General features: G+C 40.5%; 2 protein-coding genes across 3 annotated transcripts; one reads left to right on the top strand and one right to left on the bottom strand.

Annotated features, from left to right (window-relative positions):
• Positions 1-108: 108 nt before the first annotated feature.
• On the bottom strand, positions 109-3,967 carry prdx1 (peroxiredoxin 1). Its single transcript, XM_018677313.2, has 6 exons — positions 3,806-3,967; positions 1,911-2,023; positions 1,553-1,706; positions 1,326-1,448; positions 873-1,003; positions 109-565 (listed from the first exon to the last, which is right to left on the bottom strand). The coding sequence occupies exons 2-6, from the start codon at positions 2,014-2,016 to the stop codon at positions 483-485; spliced, it is 597 nt and encodes a 198-aa protein (XP_018532829.1). The 5' UTR covers positions 2,017-2,023; positions 3,806-3,967; the 3' UTR covers positions 109-482.
• Positions 3,968-7,658: 3,691 nt separating this feature from the next.
• LOC108883808 (histone-binding protein N1/N2) lies at positions 7,659-12,797 on the top strand. Of its 2 annotated transcripts, none has more exons than XM_018677305.2 (14): positions 7,659-7,799; positions 7,947-8,057; positions 8,935-9,015; positions 9,179-9,285; positions 9,372-9,731; positions 9,851-9,957; positions 10,059-10,135; positions 10,247-10,320; positions 10,898-11,086; positions 11,200-11,372; positions 11,964-12,035; positions 12,153-12,245; positions 12,326-12,480; positions 12,618-12,797. In XM_018677305.2, the coding sequence occupies exons 2-14, from the start codon at positions 7,957-7,959 to the stop codon at positions 12,622-12,624; spliced, it is 1,596 nt and encodes a 531-aa protein (XP_018532821.1). In that variant the 5' UTR covers positions 7,659-7,799; positions 7,947-7,956; the 3' UTR covers positions 12,625-12,797. The 2 variants fall into 2 exon arrangements, with proteins under 2 accessions (XP_018532821.1, XP_018532822.1); XM_018677306.2 differs by having other exon boundaries at positions 7,666-7,799; positions 7,952-8,057.
• Positions 12,798-13,648: the final 851 nt, after the last annotated feature.

Here is a 13,648-nt window from a genome sequence, read left to right as displayed (position 1 = left end):
CAAAGTCTCACCTGTTGGGATGTTGTTCAATTACACCCTGATAGGTGAGTGTAATTTAATTACATCCCACCTATTGGGCTTTGAAGTAAATATGTCCTTTGAAGAGAGTGTTATACACAATATTCTTTATTGAACATTTATTGTGCACTGTAAAAAAAAAAAAAAAAAGTTAGAGATAATTGTGAAAGGTTTTTTGTGGCTTCTTTCCAGTAAAAATCTAACAATGGTAAGGAATGACTTGAAAGCACAAACAGGGAGTCAGACAGGGAAAATAGTGTACATTACCACAACATAATTACACAATCATATACTTTGGTCACAAGTGCACTATTTGCTCTATAGACAACAGAACACACACATGATCAAAACTACAAAACCACTCCTCCACAGGCACAGCGGTTGATTTAAATATTGTTCTCTGGGAAATGTAATCTCTAAATGAAATCTCCTACAGCAGACAGCAGACTCTGGCCTTGAGCTTATTACTGCTTGGAGAAGAAGTCTTTGCTCTTCTGGACGTCAGGTTTGATGGTGTCACTTCCTGGTTTCCAGCCGGCTGGGCAGACTGAAAAGATAAGCGTGTAATGAGTTCAGGTCTGGCAGATGAAACAGTCAACATGTGCCGATATTACGAACATATACAGAAAACAACCATCACTGCCTTGGGTTTAAAGCAAGGAAATGTATCAGAGGTTTGGATAATATAAAATCTATTGGTGCCAAACGATCAATTTAGCAAGCAATCAATCAATTTCAAGCAATCTCAGAATCTTTTAGATTGGTATGATTGCTCAATAAATACGGGCTGTATACAACGAGACACAGTATAATGGTCTACGTTACAGTGCAACAGAACTGCAGCAGTAACTTACCTTCTCCGTGCTTGTCAGTGAACTGAAAGGCCTGGACCAAACGCAAGGTCTCCTCAACAGACCGTCCGACTGGGAGGTCATTGATGGTGATCTGTCTCAGGATGCCCTTGTCGTCAATGATGAACAGACCTCTGTAACAGAGAGAAAGGACACCTCATGAGTCTCCAAAGACGTGAAGCAGGAGTTATACTCTGACCAAACTGCATGTCGGATAGTTGGATCGTGTCGGCACACACAGCAAATGTCTGTGTGAATGCAGCCTGAGGTTAGCCCCAGAAAAGAGAGGTAAGTGGTGGCAGTACAGTCTGTGCTCTCTGCCTGTAACATCTTGAGGGTGGTACCTCAAGAAAAGTACCTTCTCCCTCTGATAGCAGAAGGAACAGCAACTAAAACTGACTTCACTGGTTCATGGTCACACATTGAAACAGCACGAATCTACGTTGTTAAACTCACCTGTAGGCAATACCCTCATCGTCCTTCAGGACACCATAATCTGTGGAGATGGTGCGCCGTGTGTCAGATACCAGGGGAATCTTCATGGCACCCAGTCCACCCTGCTTTCGTGGTGTGTTGGTCCTTTGAGAACAGAAACCAAAAGGAAAAAAGTGAGGAGTTTGCAAGGACCAGTAAATCCCCACAGCAATCCTGTGGGTGTTTCAGATATAAGGCCTTGTTACTACCATGCGAAATGGGAGAAGTGTGAGTCAACAGAGGCGGCGATGACCTCACAGCCAATTTTCCTGAAGTCGTCAGCTGCATCACTGAAAGCGATGATCTCAGTTGGACAAACAAAGGTGAAGTCCAGTGGGTAGAAGAAAAAGACGACATATTTCCCTGCAACAAAGGGAAAAAACAAATATAAAGCCATTGAGTTTGTCAAGTGACAATGCTCCTATGGTAATTACAGTCTAATTAATTCCTGTCCTTAGTAGTGCAAATGAATGTCTATTCACAAAACAGTGAATCACAGTCCAGAAGAGAGCAGCATCAAAGCATGTCCTCTAACCAATAGAAGATGAGACACAGGTTTAGGTGTACCTCTGTAGTCTGACAGCTTCAGATCCTGGAACTGTCCATCTGGCATCACTGCTTTGGCTGTGAAGTCTGGGGCCAGTTTTCCAATTTGTGCATTGCCTGCTGCCATTTTCAGTCTGATTGGATGAAACAAGAAGTAAATGGTTATGAATTACTCTCAAATTCACAGTTGTGCATTGTGTTTACTATAAACAACTCAAGTTTCCTCATCTACAGGAGAGGGAAACTGTGTCTCTCTTGTATTGAATATCAGCCCAGTTGTACAACTGTTCTTTTTGTAAAAAAAAAAAAAAAACTGTGTATTTTACTACTTAACTAGAACTGATAAGCATCTCAATTAATCAAATTATTGTTTGGTCTATAAAACATCTGAAACTTGGGAGAAACGCACAATTTTCCAGATCCCACAATGGCACACTGAAGTATGTTTTATACATATGAACAGTTTAATAGTCGCACCAAAACATATTCAGTCTAGTATCATATAACAAAAAGAAAAGCAACAAATCCCAACCTTTGAGAAGCTGGAGCCAGCAAAAGTTTTGAATTTGAGCTCAAAAATGACTCAAATATTTCACTTACAATGCATTCATCACTGAAGGTATGCGACAGCACAATGAATGTGTTCTATTACCACAAGTCAATTTATAATAGATTTTGAAAGCTTGTGAAAAGGCAGCTGTACTGTAGAAATGTTGAGTGATTAATGGTCAGCTGTTTTGATAATAGATTAATCTATGAGGCAATTGTTCAAGCAACCACACCAAACACCTGTTTCAGCTTCTCCATTGTGAGCACTTCTCTTGCTTTTCTTTGTTATATGTGATAATAAACTGACGTACATGAAGTTTCTGAGAGTTTGTCAGATAAAATAAAATACCTGTGTACTATAGAAAACTTTAACAGGCATTTTCACTACTATCTGACATTTTAAAGACAGTGCAATTACTCATGCTATTAATAATCAATTGTTAGTTGCAGGCCTAAAGGTGGAAAAATAGTTTTGACATAATGCATGTCTTCAATGGAGTGACCAGCCATCCTTTAGCACTATGAAAACATATTAGGGCCATATGAGAATAGGAAATTATGAAATACACTGTAATAAAATAGTCATCATGAAACCAAAAGTAAAGAAAGAGAGAAGAAGATATTTTTTTCTGAACTCATGATTGAATACCACAGACTGATACCTGATGTAGGCTATGTTACAGCAAATGTTTACTTAAGGCTGATTCTGTGTGCAAACTTCAGCCCAGACTGACATTACTGAACCATCCAACACTTTCACTGGTGCTTAAACTGACAACAACCGAAACCCACTGACCATTACCACTTCTTCTCTCAGTTTAAATTCACAGGTGTTTCCGCATGAGGATATCTACCACTATCTTCGACGTTTCTTTCATGTCGCAACTTCCTGGCACATTTTCAGGGATAGTACTACTGAGGTCACCGGTCAAATTGATAGTATTATTACACCCGAGTACACTTTGGTATTTTACGAGCTAACGCTGACCCCAACTGAAGCACCAAAAACGTCGAAATTTTCTCCTGAGACTTGATTTGAAAGCAACCCAGAAGTTCTCCTCCTTTCTGTTAGTGGAAATGTTTTACATAACAGCGACGAATTATCACCAAATTCACCTTTTCCTTTTCTCTTAAAACCACACATTGCATTAAAAAAAATATGTTGGTTTTACAGAATGAACAAAGTTTATAATTTTCTGTGGGAAAAAAACACACAAAACACTTGTTGAGCTGTGAATTCAGCTGCAGCTGCGCAACTGAAAAACTTCCAACAACCGCACAACGGAACACTTCAAACCAAAAAAAACTTAAAACATGTAAAAAGACAGAGAGAAAAATATAATTTGGTGCATTTTTGTTACACGTACCTTGACTTTGACCACACTAACAGACGCAGGAGGAGAGCGGAGTGCAGGAGGCGACGAGCTCGATTGGGGATTTATACAACGGCTCAGTTCTCGCGATAAAAGTGTTCAGGACGTGACCACAGCCCACTTAAATCCAGTCAGTCTCTACAACCCCGCTACACAGCATGACTTTGCAGTTTTCCCACATCACTTTTCTGGAATTTTTCATGCTCTTGTGAAACCATGTCAGATCCAGGAAAAGGGATATGGGGGCAGATCGAAGAGGACACACTCCAGGAAGTATTCTTCAAGTTAAGTTTTTAATAATCCCTGAGGGAAATCTGTGACCACTGTATTTTCGCCATAGTCAGGAGCACAGGGCAACCTTCAATCCCTAGATTAGTTCAGTCACCCGTTCTGATGCATAACACTGAATTATTCACCTAAAAAATGGAGCAGGTTTGTAATGCCTTGCAGTTCCAGCCATGCAGGGGTCACAGAGTCATGAGGTTTACTCATATGACTCACCCTCTTTCAGGATGTGGAAGAAATCCATTGTCATCATGAACTGACATTAAACAACACCTCCACATAGGTGCTACAACCTCTGCTCTCTGTGTTGTGGCCTCTTTGTGCCTTATCAGTGAGTGACTTACTAATTAACTTTCCTCTGGACATAAATCACAGGCAGCACCAGCACCATTCAAGCTACACTTTTCATTATAGTGTTTCACTAGTTTCACTTGGTGTAATGACCATGTTTCAACCCAGGACTGAGACCCTCAGACAAAACTTTGAGAAGGACAAAACATTGTCAAACATGGGCTCATATTCTACATGCTGAAAGGAGAAACAACAGATCCCCAAAACAGATAAAAACAACACACACAAAAAAAAGCAAATAGCCAGGACAAGTTCAGTATGCTTAATTTATATAAATTATAATCTCATAAAGTTTTATTAAGTTTCTTGAGACAGTTGCACTTGCCAGCCAATTTCCTCCATGCTTCCTGGATTGTCGCTCACTACAAAACTATGTTGTATTTACAATGGGACTTAATGCACGGGGCGGTGCGCTGTTGCAACATCTCGTACTTGCTCTGTGGGCTGCAGAAGGCAATTTTCATTCTCGTTTCCTCCTTACCACTGTTATATTTACATAATGACAAGGCTGAGGAACAGCACCATTTGTCTGTGAATGTTCACACTGATGGCAGTTTGTAGAGGCTAATGATAAAATCATTTTAACTTGACATTTTACTCCCTGATGAAAGAGTCTGTAAATATAATGTTTCAATATCATTTTTAGTTTGATTTCTGTTTCTTTCACACAAATGCTGCAGTTCTGTTTTTTTTTTTTTTTTAATAAAATATGAAACTACTCTGGTTGACATACAGTACGTGCTGGTTTGCTGGGTCTTGGTTATGTCATGTAAGCTCCTCCTGTTTAATGACTGAACGTGCTGTTGTCACACAGGTATTATCATATCTGTTGACGCCACAGAACAGCTGTTAAGATTCAGAAGAGTCACTTGAAAACCTGTTTCACTGTCATCATCTACTGATTGCGAAATGAAATGTTGTATCAGGACATAGTTTCACATCTCTAAAAATTATGTGCATTTTCCCCATTAATGATATCTATTGTTTTACCAATCAGAGCGAACTGTATGCCTCAGTTTGCCAGCAAAAGTGTAGAGAAAATATTTCCATATCTAACATACACCTACAAGAGAGAAAACAATGAAGGGGAAGTGAAGCTGGTTTCACATACTGTAGACCACAGTGTATCTCAGATTACATTGTTGTTTTTCAACTAGCAAGAGTTTTATGTAAACTAGCCAAAGGCAGACCAAGGCAAAGAGAATTATCTTTTTTAGTGACCTTTAGGAACCCTTCCTATAAATACAAAAATACAGTTTTATTACCAAATCTTACTTTACTCTGTAACAATATTAAATATCTGATGTCCAGGAAATTAAGTTCTACATATGTTTTCGAAATATCAATTGCAGAGGAAAGCTGCACTGTTTTTCAGAGAATATTAGTCCACCTGAGTCTGGGTGTTATCTGCTCAACCAGCCCCTCCACCGTGCCTCTTTTCTCCACTGTCACCGAGCGACGTCTTTGCATGCCGTTGCCATGGGCACCGCATCAAGGGCCAGATAAGAGGGGGGACATACAATAACCTCCTGTTAGAAGCACCGTGGTGAGTTAGTGATCAAACGCTGCCCCGCATCTCCAGATCTCACAATATTCCCATAATTGATGCATCTGCTCTACTACTGATCCAAAGCAACTTGATGTTTGAAGGGTGCTCGTGTCGTGATCATGTTCAGCCCTGCAAAATATCAAAACTGTTCAGTCATTCTTCTTTTTTTTTAATGGATGTGATGGTGGATTGAGAGATTGTGATCTAATGTTGGTAAATAATGCAGGTCTGAGGGTGAAGAATATATTTAAAGGATTCACATTTTGCATTCAATGATGGATTGATGGCTGTATTGTACTTTACTGCTCTGTGGGGTTTTCATCTCAAGTGTATTGCTTATCAGCCTTAACACACCAAATAAATAGAATCAGCAGATCTCAACAAAAAATGAACATTTAATGTTTAACTTAAAATATTTTCTCATTGAATGTATTTCTTTTGTTTCAGGGGATGTCATTAGATTAATAATTCAACAGTTTGGGGAAATATGCCATATGTTAGATGATAAGATCAGGGAGATACTGTTATATGAGGGGGGGAGTACATACTGTGATCATTGTGTATTTACATGGCAAACTGAAGCAAATGTTATGTACAGCCTTTAACCTACCACAACAGGGGCTCTACCCAAAATAAACTAACTCAAATAATTTCCACTCACACTGATGCTGCTTGGTGAAATCATAGTGAAATGTGTGACTGAATAAGCTGTGGTGTGGCGCTGGTAGATTTAACTGAGAAATTATAGCCGTTAAAGCTGTTTCCCTAATGAAGACAGTGTGAGGAGGGTTGAGAGGGACCGTCTCAGTGTGAGGTTGATTGGGTGCCAGGTCCAGACTTGTCTTGATGAGGCAGTGGCACAGTGGAGTCAGCAGGAGGAGCTCAGAGGGGAGCTGGACAATCCCTGTCCCTCACAGCAGGACGTGACAGCTGCATGTACTGCACTTACACACACATACAGAGTGAAACACACACACACACACACACACACACACACCAGGTTATTCTTATACTGAACAGCTTTAATAAAACACTGACATGCAGTAGTATGGAGACTCAAAATTTTATGAATATCACTGATCTGTCTGTCTTGATCAACAAAACTGCCGGGGTCAAATAAAATTGGCCTGTAATGAACTATTAGAAACACTGTGAAATAAATGTAAATAAAGATTTTTTTTTTTAAATCATGGATTTATGTCATCATTTTATGTTGAAATACGTATTGTGTCTCTAGTTTATAATTAGGCTATTTACTGGATAATATTTATTCAGTATTGAACACTTGGTAGCAATAGCAGCATTTATATTAGCAGCAGTAGTGGTAGAAGAAGTAGTAATAAAAGTAAAATATATAGCAGCAGTGGTAGTCAAGTAACAGACTTCTGTTTGTGTTTCTGCATTGTAGATGCTATAAACAGTAGTACTGATAATAGAAGTAGTGATACTTGCTGTCAAAGTGGAGGTAGTAGTAGAATTAATAGTAGTTATAGCAGCTGTGGTAATAAATAATTGCAGTAGTAATGCTAACAGTAGAAGTAATAATCGCATTAACAAAGAAAACACTACTGGTAGCAGTATTTGTTGTTGTTGTGATAGTCGCAGAAATACTCTGTGCCTTTAAGAATTCTCCCGCGCTCGTGTACAAACCCGGAAGTAGGCCGGAAAGGGCTGTAATATTTCGCGCCAAATTGAAACAACTGATCAGTTAGTGTGAACGGCGGGACAGACGAGCTGAGCCAGCCAGAAACCGTCGGACACTACGTTTAGTTTTTCAGTCGTCTTTGTTCCCCGTCTGTCAAGGTATGCCGTTACCTAACGTATCATTTTGTGTGTTGTACTTTACTCGAGATAACCCTCCACTATAATGAAGACTCAAGAGCTAAACTGTCAGGCGTTTAGTGTTTTGGACAAAGAATTGAGTTGAAAATGAGTTTTCTCTCCGTCCAGTGTAGGTAACATGGAGGAGGCCAACAAGCTAATCGGCACGGGCAAGAAGCATCTGGTGATGGGGAAGGTGGTGGAGGCGGTGAGCGCCCTGCAGGAAGCCTGCGGCATGCTGTGAGTTAACTATTAGACAAAAGAGACCAAAGGGGCTTCAAACTCATTATATTAAAGTCTGTCCGTCACACACAGCTGCAGCTAACAGGCTTCAAAAATAAGTAGCAGCGAAGAGTCAGAAGTGCGTCAACGTGGTTAATTTTGAACGTTTTTAAAGCGTAGATGAAATTGTGAGGAAAAAATCCAGCGTGTTGTGGAGAATAGTCGACATAGTATATCATGTGCAAATTAATGTTTGCAGTTTGATGTTCTGCACCTATGCAGATTAATGTCATTTAAAATGTGTAGTTTTTACATACTCTAAACTTTTAAAGGGGTGGGGGCAATATTAAGTCAGATCAGTTTATTTGCACATTTCATACACAGGTAAACTTTACAGTAGAACATGGGAAACATTAAACAACGTGTATAAATACAGTAATGGCACAAAGGGGCTCACAGTAGCAGTATGTGGCCAGGAGAAGGGGGCTGTAAAGCAGGTCTTTTAGAGGGCAAATGTGCTTAAAAATAGGTCAGTATTTATGTATAGTTTCATATCCTGGAGAGGTCAGTGACACAAGTCTAACAAAGGAACCATATTGCGTGAATTAAAATAGAAGTGCAGCGTATCATAACATTCAACTTCTAAGCTGAAACAGTCCTCACAGTTTCCTAGAGCCCAAGCTGACATCTGACTAAAAGTCCAACAATGTTCATATTACTGTAATGTCAAACAAGAATCAACAGGTGTGTTTTATTTTGGCGTTATTTTCACTGAAACATTACCCCAAAAATTAAGTATCAAATTGCATTAATTTTGTTGAGTAACTAATCATTGCACTTCTAATTACAATAGTAAAATCTGATTGTCTTTGTTTTTCTGAAATTTTCCTTTCAGAGCTAAAAAGTATGGAGACACAGCAGATGAGTGTGGAGAGGCTTTCTTCTGGTGTGGTAAAGCGCTGCTGGATTTGGCACGGTAAGCTTATGAATATTTTAATCTTATCTCAATGGTTTTGATGGGTTTCATAAAAATGGGAATCTACACTTAAATCTACAGGTTAATGACCATAGGTTATTTAATCGCTGTGTTTTTAAAAACTGTTGAACGTGTGCAGACCTAACAGATTGTGTTGTTGTAGGATGGAAAACTCAGTTCTGGGTAATGCTCTGGAAGGAGTGCCAGAGGAGGAGGAGGAGGAGGAGAAACCCAAAGACTCCAACATTGAGACCACAGAAAACATTGATGGTGAGGGAAGAAAATGGTGCACAAATAGTTTTTGTGCTGTTTGTTTACACTGTGCTCATCCTAACTGTTGTCCCTAACCCTAACAGAGAAGACCAGAGACGAGCTGAGGGTTCAGGTGTATGACGCCATGGCGGAGAAGAAGCCTGAAGACGCTGAGAAAGCTGAAGGGAAGCAGAACGAAGATACAAAGAATGGCGATGCAGAAAAGGCTGAGGCTGGTGATGAACAACAGAAAGAAGCGAAGGATGAGGGAGATGAGGAAAAGAAAGCTGCAAAGGAAGAGGGAGATGAAGAAGAGAAAGCTGCAAAGGAAGAGGGAGATGAAGAAGAGAAGAGTGAGGTTAACGAAAGCAAACCTGCTGAAAATGAGGACAAGAAAGAAAAAGTGGAGGTTGAGAAGGAAGGAAAAGAAGAGGAATCTGCAGACAAGCCAGAGGAAGCAGAAGGTGGGTCCACCCCCCCCCCTTTTCCCTCCTGTCCTTTCAGACCCTGATTGTAAATGGCACTGTGATGGTTGTACTGGCATGTTGCTCATGTTATCTAAACACTTGGTGGTTGTCTTCAGATGGTGAGGAGGAAGAGGAAGGAGAGGGAGAGGGAGAGGAAGAAGACGGTGATGCAGAAATGGAGGGCGACACAGAGGAGCAAGGCGAAGGAAATGCAGCTGAGAAGGTATTTGACCAATCAGCTCCAGTACACATCAAAAAAAAAAAAAAAAAAAACTCAGCTGAGGATGTGACTCATTTTTTGAGTCTGTGTCTGTGTTTGTTCAGGACAGTGACGATGAGGAGGTGGGGAACCTGCAGCTGGCCTGGGAGATGCTGGAAGTCGCCAAAGTCATCTACAAGAGGTAATGAAAACGTCAGATGTGTTTTGAGCCATGATTGTGATGATATGAATTTGATAGTTACTGACCTACAGCTCCAGTGTTGACTTTTTTTTTTCCCCCTCTGCTAATAAGGAAAGAGAGTAAGGATGACCAGCTGATGGCTGCTCAGGCCCACCTGAAACTGGGTGAAGTTTCTGCTGAATCAGGTACAAACAAGTTACTCAGCAAATTTTGTGTTTTGCTGTTTTTTTTTTGTTTTTTTTTTGTTTTTTTGTTTTTTTGAAGTGACCCGTACAAATGTCTGAGGGGACTTAATGTTGTCAGTGTCAACATAGTGGTCTCAGCTTCTCAGATGTGAGCATTTTCCTCTTTTTTGTGTTTATCACTTCAAACTCGGTGTTTTTGGGTCTTGGTCAAACAACCAACAAGACATGACATGAGCTCTGGGTAATGGTGATGGGCATTTTTACAATTTTCTAACTGTGAAATTCTCATGAAAATAATCAACAGATTTTTCATCAAAAAATAATTACATGCCATTCTAAATTCACGCTCATATTAGGGAATGTCTGAAACAATCACTGAGGAATTACTTGTAAAATTGGCCCCAGGGGGAGTGGTATTTGCCAAAGTAACAACTATTGGGGATCCAACAAACCACAACTCCTTGAGACAGTACTATAAATGGAGGCATAGCCTGGAAAAACCAACACCTTTGTCTGAAACGGTCCTTTACTTCCTTACTGAGCAGTGGGTGATGAGTTCCTGCCTTTTTCTTTGTAGGAAATTACACACAGGCATTGGAGGATTTCCAGGAGTGTCTGAAGCTGCAGGTGAAGCACCTAGACTCAGACAGCCGCCTCCTCGCTGAGACTCACTACCAGCTCGGCCTGACCTACAGCCTGAACCTTGAGTACAGACAGGCCATCGAGGAGCTCAACAGCTCCATCTCTGTCATAAAGAGCAGGCTGGGTAAGCAGCTACAGCTTTACCTGGATAGAAAACATGTTCACCTGTTTAGGTGCCATCTATCAGCCACTTTTTCCAAGTGAGCTGTACGCTGACACAGCCACTTCATCTTTCAGACAAACTGCAGGAGCTACTAGACAAGGCCGAGGGCCCCGAGGCTCTGCCGAATGAGAGGAAGGAGATGGAGGAGCTGAAGGCTCTGCTCCCAGAGATCCAGGAGAAGGTGGAGGACGCCACAGAGGGACAGAAAACGGCAAGCACTGCTGCTGAGGCTGTGAAGGGTGTACTGGTGAGTTGGGGATGGGCTTGTTTTCTTCAAACTGTAGAGACATGATTTGTTATGTTGCTATTCCTGACATTATAAACAGTAGTCTCCATAGTAAGCAGTAAATTTAGATTTCAGGCACTAATAATTGCTTATTTTGCATCACCACTGATGGATGCAGTGCAGTGCAGCTGTTCTCACATCTATCAAATGTGAAAAGTTGCATTGTATGACTTTTTGCTGGACTTGGTGTTTTTGCTGTGGGCACAAATAAAATTGTGGATTGCAAAGGTGGTGCACCGTGTAGCAAAAAGAGACTGAGTACAGCCCTGACGAGTGTTTGTGTTTTTTGCTTTTTGTTTTCTTACACTCTACTCTGGCCACCGGAGAACATGATCTTAAATACTTATACGCATCATTTAAACACAGATTTCAAATGTCAGTCTGCAGGTCTAAAGGCTTGACAAGCTTAGAATTCACTTCCTTCAAAAAAAGTCTAACTTTCATTTAAAAGAAAATGATTGTGGTGGTGGATAGTGTCTTGCAGGCGTAGCATGGTTTGTTAACTGCGAGCTACACATGAACTTAATTTAAACTTCATTTAAATGTTGTTAGGATGGAGGCTCCACTTCCTCTGCGTTCCCTGGGTCCTCCGTACAGAATGGTGACACTTCCTCCAGTTCAAAAGTAAGTTGCACTAAATCCAAATATACAGGTGTGTTTTGAATGGGAGTTGTATCTAGATTGTATTGCCCACAAAAAAAAAACCAAAACTGATGTGTCATGATGTTTCTTTCCATCCAGACTAACGGCACATCGACCAATGGAGTCAGTTCTACCAACGGACACGCCTCCACAGCTCCGGTCTCTGACATCTCCCACCTGGTCAGAAAGAAGGTGAGGGAGCTAGATGTTTTGATTTAATTACAACATGAATCACGTGTGCTGTATTTCTGATCATGGGTGGTGTATTTCAGAGGAAACCAGAGGAGAGTCCAGTGAAGGAAGGTGTGGTTAAGAAGGTGAAGCAGGATGAGGGTCACACTAACGGGTCCCAGGAGCCTCAGACTGACGCTGATCACAAAGCCAACGGAGACACTAATGGACACACGAACAGTATGGAAGTCGAGAGGTAGGAGTTAGTGTTTACTACCTGGCCACAATAATGTTTAATGCACTAAAGGACCATGTTTTCAGTAGCAGTGTGCAGGTTCATGTCTGAAAGGTCAGGTGCTTTTGTGGGTCTGACTGAAGTCCTCTCTCTTTCAGTAAGTGAAGTCGGATTCCCTCCACATTGTCTCCTGAGAAGAGATTCACCACCATGCCCAACTCTGATGATTGCTACACTTGTTTGCCATTGTAAATACGTGTATCTTTTTCTACACCTGTTGTTTGTTTGTTCTCATAATGTAACCTATAAAGTTAAATAAAGAATGTAATTTGATAAAACTCTGGTGGTTGCAAAACTATGTTGGTGCTGACCACTGAAGTGATTCCCAGACACAGGCTTTGGTGGTTTATGGTTTTGATTTGGTTACTAAGAAATGGCAGGGGTCATACATAAATTATTGCCACAGCCTTTACGTTGGTGCTCTAGTAATAAACCATGGGAATGCTATTGACCGAATACACAGCTGACTTCAAGAGAAATAAAACCTAAAGGGTTCATGATAACCTCACACACTTATTTTTAGAATTTAAAATGTATTTTGTCTTCATTGGATTAGTTCTTTAAAAAATCTGGCTTGGCATGTGGGCCTGACTGTATTGTAATTAAAGGTTCATTGTCGGATGTGGGTGTGAGTTTTTTAAATCATGTTGTTCTTACACATTCTTGGTGTATTTGTAGTTAATTTTGGAGAAACATCTGCTTGAATGTCATTTATAGTTAAACTTGAGGAAACACTCCCTTATTTTGTTAAATCTGTCAAAAAGTAAATGACAGTTTCCTATGGGATATCCGAGCAGCGGGACATGAGTCAATCAATCAAGCTTAAATGAGACAGTCAGTGGAGGATTAGTTGTGATGATTTAACTTAAAATGTTGTTATTCTCCGTGCTGATAAAAGACTTGCTGAGAAGTTAATCTCAAGTATCTGTTTCTGTGCAAAGACATTGTTTCTAAAACACGTTCATCTGAGAAATGTTCCTGTGCCCACACAGGTGTTTTCAAACGTCTCTTCAGGACTGTGGCTGTGGTCAGACAGAAATGTGTCTATTTCTTCTTCTATTTTCTTGACAGCTTTGTTAAAAGCCTGTATGTTCACGTATCTAAGCAAATATGACTGAGTGACTACACT

This window comes from Lates calcarifer, linkage group LG4 (assembly GCF_001640805.2).
Source record: "Lates calcarifer isolate ASB-BC8 linkage group LG4, TLL_Latcal_v3, whole genome shotgun sequence".
In the NCBI taxonomy this organism is placed as follows: Eukaryota; Metazoa; Chordata; class Actinopteri; family Centropomidae; genus Lates; species Lates calcarifer.
This window is presented reverse-complemented; position numbering and strand designations above follow the sequence as displayed.

Excerpts from the sequence above, each read along its gene's own strand:
- LOC108883808 (XM_018677305.2), top strand. The coding sequence starts at position 7,957 with ATGGAGGAGGCCAACAAGCTAATCGGCACGGGCAAGAAGCATCTGGTG. Across the intron at positions 12,036-12,152 it reads ACACTTCCTCCAGTTCAAAA|ACTAACGGCACATCGACCAA; the intron begins GTAAGTTGCACT and ends CTTTCCATCCAG. Across the intron at positions 12,246-12,325 it reads CCCACCTGGTCAGAAAGAAG|AGGAAACCAGAGGAGAGTCC; the intron begins GTGAGGGAGCTA and ends GGTGTATTTCAG.
- prdx1 (XM_018677313.2), bottom strand. The coding sequence starts at position 2,016 with ATGGCAGCAGGCAATGCACAAATTGGAAAACTGGCCCCAGACTTCACA. Across the intron at positions 1,449-1,552 it reads CACTTCTCCCATTTCGCATG|GACCAACACACCACGAAAGC; the intron begins GTAGTAACAAGG and ends CTGTTCTCAAAG. Across the intron at positions 566-872 it reads CACTGACAAGCACGGAGAAG|TCTGCCCAGCCGGCTGGAAA; the intron begins GTAAGTTACTGC and ends TTATCTTTTCAG.